At 32.5% G+C, this 12,588-nt stretch overlaps 1 protein-coding gene across 1 annotated transcript; it reads right to left on the bottom strand.

Moving 5' to 3' along the window:
* Positions 1–235: 235 nt before the first annotated feature.
* Positions 236–4,030, bottom strand: LOC129317023 (uncharacterized). Its single transcript, XM_054961331.1, has 2 exons — positions 2,357–4,030; positions 236–314 (listed from the first exon to the last, which is right to left on the bottom strand). The coding sequence occupies exons 1-2, from the start codon at positions 3,954–3,956 to the stop codon at positions 304–306; spliced, it is 1,611 nt and encodes a 536-aa protein (XP_054817306.1). The 5' UTR covers positions 3,957–4,030; the 3' UTR covers positions 236–303.
* Between the last annotated feature and the right edge of the window lie 8,558 nt (positions 4,031–12,588).

The following is a 12,588-nucleotide window of genomic DNA, read 5'->3' as shown; positions in this document are numbered from 1 at the left end:
GAATGAGATATGTGTTGGATCCCATTTGAGACTTAAAATGGCGTGCTCCTTGGTGTCTCCCATCAGCTGAAGCTTAATTAAAATAAGGAAAAAGAAATTAAAATGTAAATGGGAGCCTTGTCACACTTGCAAGGTGGCAACTTCCTATTGGTTTGTAGATGATTCCAATGTGTGCCTAATTTCCCATGTGTCATCCACATCATTTTAGCTGATTAATCCCTCAAAATAATCATAATTCACGTGCAAACCATCAGCCATTGACCTCAAGGAGTGTTGACCTCAATTGCCCAATTGATGCACAAGTCACATGCCACCTATGTCACATAAATCACATAATTCAATTAAATAGCATATGATATAATAAAATCTAATTCATGTCCAGAATTAAATTCATAATTAGAAGGGAGAATTTATTAAATTAACCAAGTTTTAGGCTGCACAAAATTATATAAAAATTTTCACACAAAGGCAAACCAAAAACTAGGACAAACTAAGACACTTAAGAAAGTGTTGACTTTTTTATTTAATTACTCCCAAACTAAAATGAATTTTAAAAATATAATTTCACCATTCATCAACTGGACATAAAATGCACTTTGTCAATTTTTCTTGTACATTTTCTCAAAAGTTCATTTTTTGGACCAAAATGCCCCTAGTGCACTGATCTTAGAAACTTAGGCAAAGTTCCAAATCTAATGCAATGTGTGCACTTGAAGGTGATAAATCATTAATAAAATGGTCCTAATTGACAAATAAAAGTGGGTAACAAATGTGTTCTATCAATTCCCCCACACTTAGCTTTTGCACTCCGGGCAAAATCAAGTGAAAAAGGTCCCAAAAGAAACTATAAGACAAAGAAATAAGAGAAAAACATTGTTTCAAGTCACTAAAATACTAGCTCATGAACTTCTACAAATTATCAATCAATGTGGCAATAATTACGAAAGAATTATGCACATCACAAACAAACCCTTACCAAGAATCAATGTCAAAGAGTAAGCCTCTCTAGGTTAAGTGTTTGCTCTCATCACTCAAAGTGTATAAGGTATTAAATTTCACTCAAAATTTCTTAGGATAAACCCTACTATGAATTTGTAACCCTTCTACATCTCCATCACTAAATAGCACTTGCAATCAAGAATCAAATGGACTTTATTAGGTTGTGATATAGGTAATGAAAGGATGTCTAAGAAATGCATGTATATAAAAAAAATAGGGTTAGCATCAAAATAATGCTAAATCAAGATATATCCCCTTAATATGCAAAGCATAACCTAACTCAATTGAGTGAACACCTTAACACAATGAGGATGGAAAGAAATGATAAGAAATAATAAAACAAATGGAATGGATGAGCTAGGCAACTTTTTATTTTTATTTTTTTCTTTCTTTTCTTTTTTTTTTCTTCTTCTTTTTTTTTTCTTTTTCTAGCAACTTTATTTCTTTTCTTTTTGACTATATTTTTTTTTTCAAATCTATCTTTGTTGTTTTTTTTTTTGGTTGCCCCTAACTCTTTGAAAACAATGGAAGTAATGGATAGAGAAATGATAATAAGCATCCACTCATTTGATCTAGGACATGCAATGAATATTAAAAAGACATATAAAAGTGTAACATGCATTCCTTGGGGAAAAATAGGGTGAATATTTTTTTAAGAATCAAACCAAAGGCTCAAAGTGGCTAACAAAGGATAATAAATAATAATAGGTTGGCTATTTGGCTCTTGGCTATTTTTTATGAATGCCATCTCTCATCTCCTATCAAACAAGTGCAAGATATATGGTCTTAATTAAGAAGTGAAACAAATTCTAGAGGGTAACATCACTAAGGAATTAATCACACATGAGTGTTTAGCCTCTTCCATGAAAGGGTAATATGCCACTCTAATCCATTAATTCAAGGTAAAAGAATGTTCACTTCACACCTATTCAATCCTAAAAATTACCACATCTCAAGAATCAAAATATCCATTCAAGAGCTAGGTAATTAAGTAACCTCAAACAAAACAAAACAAAGCAATTTTTTTTATTTTTTTAATAAATTTTTTTTTTTGCAAAACCAAACAAAACAAAACAAAATGTTTATTTCTCTCCCCCACACTTAAATCATGCATTGTCCTCAATGTATGTATAGACTAGTGATAAAATAAGGTGAGATCAATAATGAATGCATAACAAAAGTGTGGTCCAGAAATTTTTTTTTTTCAAACTAAAACACAAAACAAAGAAGTCAAATAAAGCAAATAAACTCTAACTTTCCTACTAGGTTCATCTCCCCCACACTTGCAATTTACTCAATCAACAAATCAAAGCATAAAGCAAAGTAAAGTAAAAAGAAAGGGTGAAGAAGATACAACCTAGTTTAAATCTCCACAAGCTCTTGAAGTTGAAATTTTCATCTTTGAGGAGTAACATGAAGCTACTCATTATCATCTTCATTCCAAGCATCTTAGGTGGAGGCTCAAGATCAATTTGTAATGGCTCCAAGATGTATGGTGTAGAATCTTTCATAACTTTATGTGGTTGATCATCTTCATGGTTAGCCAAGGTCTCTTCCATTGCAATGATAAATCCTCTAAGTACATGGGGGTTCTTGGCCATATCATCATTTAGACCTATAAAATCAACAAAGAACCCTTCCTCAAGCATATTGGGTTCTAAAGAAGTGCACTCATGATTAATTTCACTCAAACATACATCATCAATTATTTTATCAAGTAAATGATTGCTACTATTTTCAAGCACAAATGAATTAATTTCTAAACAAATAGGGCATGGAGAATCATGTGAACAATCACAAGTGAATAGGAAATTAGAACAAGTACTATGAAACAAAGCCAACTCATCATCAAAATCATCAAGCATTAAATCAATATTATTCTCATTACTATTTGGCTTTGTAAAATCAATTCCTTGATTTTCAACCTCCTTGTCATCTTGAGTTATTTTCAATTCCTTGTTCAAATCCTTAGTAGGAGCTACAGCCTTTTCAAGTTGAGCAAGTTCCTCTTTGAAATCAAGAGATGGTTTGGCTACATTGCCTTGTTCACCTACAAAAGAAGGTAAACAACCTTTCTCAAGCACATCATGGTTAGAAGAAACAAGTGCATGTGCACTATTAACAATATCACAAGAAGGAATTGGAATTTCAAGCATACAAGATACATCATCGCCACCATCAACATCCATTTCATTTTCTTTATTCAAGCTAAGTGAAGAGTCAACACTTTCAATGATATTTGAATTTAAATCAAGAGAATTATCATGTGAACTCAAAGTGTTTTTCTCCCAAGGGTATACTTTTTCACAATATGATTCATGCTCAAACATCCAAGGTGATTCAACTATAATTTCTTCATCTACGTCATCATCATTTAAATCATTATGCTCATCATTAGATAAAGTCAAATGTGAAGAAGAATCAACCTCAATAGGAATAGGAGAAATTACCTCTTGAAGTAAGGGTTGGATTGACTCCTTCTCTTTTGGAGATTGAGTGGCTTGAGGTGTATTTATATTCTCAATAGCTTCATGAGCAACTTTTTGTGTGTCTTCAACTTGAAACATGTAATTTCTCTCTTGTGAGGCTTGGGCTACTCCATGTGGTTCACAATATCCTTTTAAAATAGGACAATCATAATAGAAGTGGGAGATAGCCTCACAATGCACACAATAAAATTTACCCCTTTGTGCATATAATTTTTCTAGATGCTCAATGTCAATGGATGGTGTACGCTCAACATGAGTGCTTAGATTGGATTCAAAACTCATGGGATTGAAAAATTCATAATTGTGACTTGGATGGAAATGATCATGATATGGGGGTGGATAATCAAAGTTATATTGTTGAAATTGATTATGGAAATGGGATGTATGGTCAATGTTAAGCGCTGGAAATGGATGGGAATGGATGTCAAATGAATGATGGAATGAATCATGATCATGAAACCAAGCCATAAAATGCAATGAAATTTATATCCACAAGCAATGATTCAAATTCAAGCTCAAAATGATGGAAAGACCAAGGAAGCTCAAATGATATGCCCTTTGCAAGTGTATGAGTGGAAATGCAAGCAAACAAAAATCGAGAAATTTTTTTTTTCTATTAGAATTAAAAACAATAAAAATAAAAAAAAAATCAAAAACAACACCAAACAAGTAGAAAGAGAGTTAGAAATGCTCAATCAAGAAGCTTTGACAATTCTGGAATTTGCACAGTAGGCTTTCTGGAGATAGTGAACTTGTGGATTTTTTAGCAGCCAATCCATATGAGAAATTCACCTGAAACTTTTATGAGATACACAAGAGATATTCAGAAAAATTATATAAAACTTTCAGATTACAAATCCCTCCCAATCGTTCCCAGAATTTTTCACAAGTTGGTCCACAGGTCTGGAGAAACAGGATTTCGTCCAGAAGACCTTCAGAGCTTCTAACAAACTTTCAAATAGGAAAATGGAAAAATTGAAGAAAATCCTAAACACAAGAAACAAATATAAGACAGTGATAAGAAAAATGAAACTCAAATCAATCAATTTGAACGCACAAAGAGGAAGATATGCTAACTCAAAGTTGAAACAGGGTTTGGGAATCCTCTGTAATGGCTCCCTGGACCTTGTTAGATTGTAAAATTTCCACAGGACACTTCCCACGTCCAAAATTGACCAAACCAATTTTAAAGTGAAGCTAAGATATAGAGCTTTCAATGAAATAAATTTCAAGTTCAAATTCCCTCAGACTCATTCCCAGTTAATTTTTCAATTTCAGACAGAGACACTAGAAACAGAGTATTTTCAGCTCTACACCAAACCAACGAAAATTGCACTAATTTTTTTTTTCAAAACAGAATAAAAACACTCAAAACACACAAAAAACACTAAACAAAACACAAAACACAAATTTTTATAATTTTTCAAAAAATTTTCCAGGAACACTAAAATGTAAATTAAGTACTAAACAACCTTAGAATTAAACTTAAACCATTCCCCGGCAACGGCGCCAAAATTTTGATAGGAAATTAGTCGCTTATCCTCAAAATTACACTAAAGCTAACCCTAATGCAATATAGGGCCAACCCTAGGTCATCTCCCAAGGAATGGTTTTAAGTCTAATTGAAAGTTATCTAGTGAAATAAATCAACCAAAGTTTGTAGGAATTTAGTTATCTAGCTAATTATCTAAACTAATTACCTAATATGCAAGTAATTAAAATGCTAGTGAAAGTGAGTGAAATGAACTTCCCTTTTTACAATAATGGAACCCTAGAGATTAGTTGATTTTGGACTCATTATCTTCTCATGATTAGGCTAAGTTTAGCTTCCCTTTCCTCTTGACTAAAGCTGTCATGACTTAAGAAAATTATCCTAAGCCAATTAACCTAATTAGCTAACCTCCCTAGGTCTTAGATTAAAGTCCCTAGTTCAATTAACCAATTGGTGAAGACATTAGCCAAGTGATTCATTCAAAATCCTCTCTCAACAGCCATGGTCAAACACATAAATTGAGCAACCACAAGATTATGTCAAGCTACTCAACAACACAAGCATTAACACCACAAGATTATGCAATATTAACACAAGAAATTCACTAATTGAAAAACACAAGATTATGTGCCAAACAAAGAGTGGCAAAATTCAGTCATGGCTGTCCAAGGAAGAAATTAAATGAAACAATCCTCTCTCTTTACATCAACATCAAATTCAAATTAGAATTTATAAGCTAAGATGATTAGACCCTAGATTAAGGAATCTAACCATCTAGTAAAAAGAGAAGAGGATAGGAAACAAAAGAACTTAGCCAATTTGAAGCTCAAGACTCATCCTCCATCTTCATCTCTCTAGGATTCCACAAAGAAACTTAGCCAATCTTCATCTTCAAGAACCCTAGTGATTGCTTGTGAAGGCCAAACTCCATAGCTCTTGAATGATGGAAATGAGCTTCAATCCTTGTGAAAATGGAAGGGATGGAACGAAAATGAAGAGAGGAGAAGAATGGTATGAGTTTTGTGGAGGTTTGGTGGCTGAAAATGGAGGTTAGGGTGCTGGAAAATGAAGAACAAAAGAGAGAAAATGAAGAACACTATGAACAAGAGAGAGAGGATGTGGAAGATGAATGAGATATGTGTTGGATCCCATTTGAGACTTAAAATGGCGTGCTCCTTGGTGTCTCCCATCAGCTGAAGCTTAATTAAAATAAGGAAAAAGAAATTAAAATGTAAATGGGAGCCTTGTCACACTTGCAAGGTGGCAACTTCCTATTGGTTTGTAGATGATTCCAATGTGTGCCTAATTTCCCATGTGTCATCCACATCATTTTAGCTGATCTAATCCCTCAAAATAATCATAATTCACGTGCAAACCATCAGCCATTGTCCTCAAGGAGTGTTGACCTCAATTGCCCAATTGATGCACAAGTCACATGCCACCTATGTCACATAAATCACATAATTCAATTAAATAGCATATGATATAATAAAATCTAATTCATGTCCAGAATTAAATTCATAATTAGAAGGGAGAATTTATTAAATTAACCAATTTTTAGGCTGCACAAAATTATATAAAAATTTTCACACAAAGGCAAACCAAAAACTAGGACAAACTAAGACACTTAAGAAAGTGTTGACTTTTTTATTTAATTACTCCCAAACTAAAATGAATTTTAAAAATATAATTTCACCATTCATCAACTGGACATAAAATGCACTTTGTCAATTTTTCTTGTAAATTTTCTCAAAAGTTTATTTTTTGGACCAAAATGCCCCTAGTGCACTGATCTTAGAAACTTAGGCAAAGTTCCAAATCTAATGCAATGTGTGCACTTGAAGGTGATAAATCATTAATAAAATGGTCCTAATTGACAAATAAAAGTGGGTAACAAATGTGTTCTATCAACGAGCTATGATTTTTTGTACGATAAATGATTTCCTTGCATATGGAAATTTGTTTGGATACAGTGTTAAGGGGCATAAAGCATGCCTTATTTGTGAAGAGAACACATCCCATCAACAACTAAAACATGGAAAGAAGATAGTCTATCTTAGTCACCAAAGATTCCTGAGACGAGACCACCCTTATCGTAGATAGAAGAAGAAATTCAATGGCTCTCAAGAGTATAATGAACCTCCAAAGCCATTAACTGGAAGCTTGGTGTATTAACGAGTGAAAGATATCAATGTGCAATTTAGTAAGAGCCAAAAGAAACAATCTTAAAATAATTCATGGAAGAAGAGGTCTATCTTCTTTGATCTCCCCTATTGGAGTAGCCTTGAGGTAAGGCACAATCTTGATGTGATGCATGTGGAAAAAAATGTCTGTGATAGTCTAATTGGAACACTATTAGACATAAAGGGAAAGACCAAGGATGGAGTAAAAGCAAGAATGGACTTGCTTGACCTAGGAATACGAATAAACTTGGGTCCAAGAGTAGAAGGAAAGAGGACTTACATGAGTCCAGCCCCACACACTTTGTCTAAAAGAGAACAAAAAAGTTTTTATAAGTGTCTATATGGTATTAAAGTGCCACAAGGATATTCTTCAAACGTCAAGAAACTTGTGTCCATGAAAGATTTAAAATTAGTTGGTTTGAAGTCTCACGATTGCCATGTACTAATATAACAATTGTTACTAGTAGCAATTCGAGATATACTAGAGGAAAAGGTGAGAAAGTCAATTATTAGATTATGTGTCTTCTTCAATGCAATTTGTAACAAAGTCATTGATCCTGAGAAATTAGATGACTTGCAAAATGATGTTGTTATTACCTTATGTCAACTTGAAATGTATTTTGTTCCATCATTTTTTGACATAATGGTACACTTAATTGTACATTTGGTGAGAGAAATAAAGTTGTGCGGCCCCGTTTATTTGCATTGGATGTATTCGTTTGAGTGGTACATGAAAATTCTTAAAGGGTATGTAAAGAATCCCTATTGTCTAGAGGCCTCTATTATTGAAAGATATGTTGCTGAGGAGGTTGTTGAGTTTTGTACTAATTATTTATCAGAAGTAAAATCTGTTGGGGTTCCAGAGACTCGCCATGAGGGTATGAGAATTGAAGGGCAAGGGACTCAAGGGATGAAAGTAAAGCCTATGACACGCGAGGAAGTGCAACAAGCACATTTGTACATCTTGAACAACACCAGTGAAGTTCAGGATTACTTAATCGCACATCAAGAGGAATTAAAGGCTCAAAATCCTAAAAAGACCAAAAAATGGTTGCTAAATGAGCACAACAAATGTTTCCCACTCTGGTTTAGGGTAAAGGTAAAGGAGGATCGTGGAAAGTCCAATGTTTCTGATACATTAAGATGGTTAGCTAATGGTCCTAACTTTAATGTCAAAACTTAGAGTGGATATGATATTAATGGGTATTCATTTTATACAAAAGATCAAGATGACAATAGCACCATGCAAAATAGTGGGGTGATGCTAATAGCCCAAGCAACATATTTTTCTAGTTCGAAAGATAAAAATCCAACACTAGCATCTAGGTCATACTTTGGAGTCATTAATGAAATATGGGAAGTTGACTACTTCAAATTTAGGGTGCCCATTTTCAAGTGCAGATGGGTTGATAGAAAATATGTTCAAACAGACAAGCTAGGTTTTACTTTGGTTGATCTTAATAAGGCCAGTCATAAAGAGAAACCTTTTATTATGGCTACTTATGCAAGACAAGTTTTTTATGTCATTAATCCAGCAGAAAAAATATTGTCTGTAATTCTATTAGGAAAAAGTCTCCTTACTCATGGTGATAATGATGAATCAAGTTTTGATATTAATGAGATCCCACCTTTTATGTCGGCGCAGCCTGTGTTACATGTTGAAGATGAAGAAGATAATGTATATGATGTGAGAACTGATCATGATAAAGGTTTATGAGAAAATTAAAATACAATTATAATGTTAATTAATATTATAGTATTAGAATAGTATTATAAAGGTTTATGCTTTTATTTTTAAATAGTTTAATTAAATTTATTATATTATACTAACCTTATTATCTTGTTTGTTTTAGGAGAAATATGGAGAATGTATCAAGTACTTGCACTAACAAAGACAAGCCCAAAAAAAGTAGAAGAGGAACCACACGACTTACTAAGTTGGCCCAAATTGATGGGAAGATTCACCTTGATTTTGATGAGAAAGGTGATCCAACTGATAGGAAAAAAGGAAATCTTTTTAAAAGTTACGTTGGACTTATAGCACATTAAAAGATTAGCATCCTGGAGGATAAATGGGATAATGTAAAAAAAAGTGAAAGAGATGAAGTTTGGGACACTATACAGGTACATTTCTAATTGTTAATAAATTTATCTTTGCTTTTAAAGTTATTATTTTTTATTATATTGAATTATCTGTTGTTACTAAATTTATTGTTGGCATTTGTTATTTACAGATTACTTATGACATACCTGACACTTTCAAGCACAAGTGGCCTTCATGTGCTGCAAGCCGATGGAGGGATTTCAAATCCAAACTTACAAGAGATTACGTGTTTCCCAAGGTTGACAGTGAAAATGAAGATGGTAGTGACAATGATACTGACAAACAACAACCATGGGATAAGTATCCTTTCATTGATTACAAGACATTGATAAAATTTGTTGAAAGTAGATATGATCCCAAATTTTTGGTAAGTGAAAGAAAAATAGGTATTCAATTGTTCTTATTAAATTTTTATTATTAATAAATATTTCTTATTTTGTTTTTTAATAGGAAAAAAGTAAAAAGGGTCAAGAGTGTTGTGAGAAAAACCCATACAATCATACCATGTCTCGAGGAGGATATAAACATGTTTATGATATAATGCTTCAGGAGAAGTGGGAAGCTAAAAAACAAGCAGCAGGGGTTGATGATATTAGAGATATTTCCCCTCCATCTCATATTAGTCATGTTGAAGCGTGGAAGAGAGGGTGAATAAAAAAGGAGAGTTTATTTCTAGTAAAGCTAGAGAAATGGCTGCGAAGATTGTAAGTATTTTAATAGTTAACATATAGATTATAAGATTTAAATATACTAATTGCATTGCTTCTTGCATATTCTAGGATTCTCTTACAGAAGCAGCCTTTCAGGGGACCTTTACATCTACTGGCAGGAAGGATATACTGACCACAGCCTTAAGGAGTGAAGAGCATCCCGACCGTGTTAGGGGAGTTCCAAAAAGTGTGGGTATAAGACAATATTTTAGACCACCATCCTCTAATAGTGTGCCAATACACCAAGTGGAAAAGATGATAGCAGAATGCAAATCAAGTTTGATGATGGAAATGCAATCAATGATCAGTTCCATACATATGCAATCTCAACAAGCACAAAAATTTGGTGGTGTTCCACAACCAGAGTATGATCCTAACTTTTTAGATCAAGGATTGGCTTGCATAATTTATTTAGAAGATCTTGTAAAACGTATAGTTGCATATAAAAAATTGTATAACTATTCAAATATAATCTACCACCAGCAGTTACAAGATAATCAAGTAAAGATAATTGTTGAAGTGGTTGTGGATGCTAATGCTCCTGTGTTATTTCCTACTGAGGAGGTGCAAACAGTAGGACAAGCTCAACAAACTTTTATTATTTAGTTGAGAAGGCTTATTCAACAAGTTACTGAAGAGGTATGAAAACTTTATAATTTTCAATATTTCTTAATTAATATGGTAGATATTTCTCATTTTGATTATATATTAATTAGGAACTTTAACAATTAAAAGAATCACTGGGTTCCAATTCCCAACCAATTCGAGATGACTTGAAACAGTTAGCTTCCATGATTGTTGACATGAATGAATTTATTGATGAAATACAAGTAAGTGAGGACATTGTTGGGAAGGATATTATTTTTCAAGTTGCTAGAAATGATATTAATGCTTTCGTTATTATGGAGTGGTTGGACGCATCAATAATATAAGTTTTTATCATGCAAGTGTTTATTTTTATTTCTAATTTAATATTTGTTATTTTTATTTATTGTTAATATTTTTTTTATTATTAAAGGTTCCTCCACAAAATTTGCATCCAACTTGATGTCAGTCATTATTATGGATTCTTATCCCCACTCTTAACATCAGTTGCAAAACTGAATCAAAAAGCATCTTATATTGGAAGTGCGATAAATAAGCTAAAGAAGAGGTTTTTTTTTTTGCACCAATTATTGAAAGGTATCAAACATCCTATTCATCTCTCTATTTATAAAATATTTGCATAATTATGTGATATTAATATAAACTAATTTTGTAGCAATCATTGGATGCTTCCTATTATCTGTCCTCGTGAAAATACTATATATTAGTTTTGTTCATTACAATGGGAAGTAAGCGACAATATGAAGTCATTGTTTGAATCATAAGTTTTTTAAATAATTATTTTGTGATATTATTAGCATCTTTTTAATATATTCTAAGTGTTTATATTTGAAAAAAAGATCTTTGCATCGTTATTGGAGGATGGGAGATATAGTTGATGAGAAAAAAAGTGAAATCAAGTGGGTGCATATACAAGTAAGTATTTTAAATTCTTTTTCAAATTAGAATAAAGATTATAATATTGATTTGATAAATTACATTGATTTCAATTTTGTTAACAGTGTGCTCGAGAACCAGGAAGTGTCAAGTGTGGTTATTATGTAATGATTTTCACGTACAAACTCATCACTTAAGGCATTACCCACTCATTTGATAAGGTAATAATTTGTTAAAAATAATTTATATTTTACACTTTACCTATACTTGAATTAATATGTATGCACATATTTTTATTGATATGCAGCATTATAACAGTTTAGAGCCATTTTCCAGACAAGAGCTGAGGCATATACGGAATATGTGGTCTACTTACTTTTTAGAATTGATAAGTTAGAGTAGATAATTGGATAGATGCTAGTATTGGATATGTAGAAATTTTAATGGATATGTTTGAAATTGTCTCTGGAATTCTGTTTATGTCTAAATGCATGCTTTTATAAGTAAGGGATTTAAAGCATACAAAATACACGTTCTTTAAAAAAAAAAGGACACATACCGTGATAGTTGTATGTAAAACTGTGGTTAAATGTTACTTTTCACGATAGTTGTATATTAAATTGTTGTGAAAAATAACACTTTTTGTGATAATTTTGGTAACAAGTGTTGCAAAAAGCAACACTTTTTACGACAGTTATGTGACAACTATCGCAAAAAGGTCCGTTGATTTGTCCCTTCTCAAACATCATTTCACGACAATTGTTATTATAACTGTCATGAAAAGTTTATATTTTTCTCCACATTACTCTATCTAACCATTGCGAAAGCTGTAAACTTACAACTACACCTGTTTCCACTACACCGCTTCTTGTGTCGTGAAAGGTGGTTTTCAACTGTCGCGAAATATGCTTTTTGCACTAGTGCTAGGCCATGAATTTAACTCCCATACATGGTCCAATAAACCTAAAAGGTCATCTAAACTCCCTAATTTACCCCTAATTACATTAATCAACTAATTAAACCTTTCAATTAATTTAATTAATCCTTAAAGTAAATTTTAGGATGTTATACTAGGGCAAATAGCATTTCACAAAAGTAGTATTAGACTCATCCCATGACAAGAATGGTA

The sequence above is a fragment of the Prosopis cineraria genome, unplaced genomic scaffold (genome assembly GCF_029017545.1).
Source record: "Prosopis cineraria cultivar Desert tree isolate PC_DT_omini unplaced genomic scaffold, ASM2901754v1 PC8, whole genome shotgun sequence".
NCBI classification, from domain to species: Eukaryota; Viridiplantae; Streptophyta; class Magnoliopsida; order Fabales; family Fabaceae; genus Prosopis; species Prosopis cineraria.
Note: the sequence above shows the minus strand (reverse complement) of the source record. Positions and strands in the feature narration are given on the sequence as shown.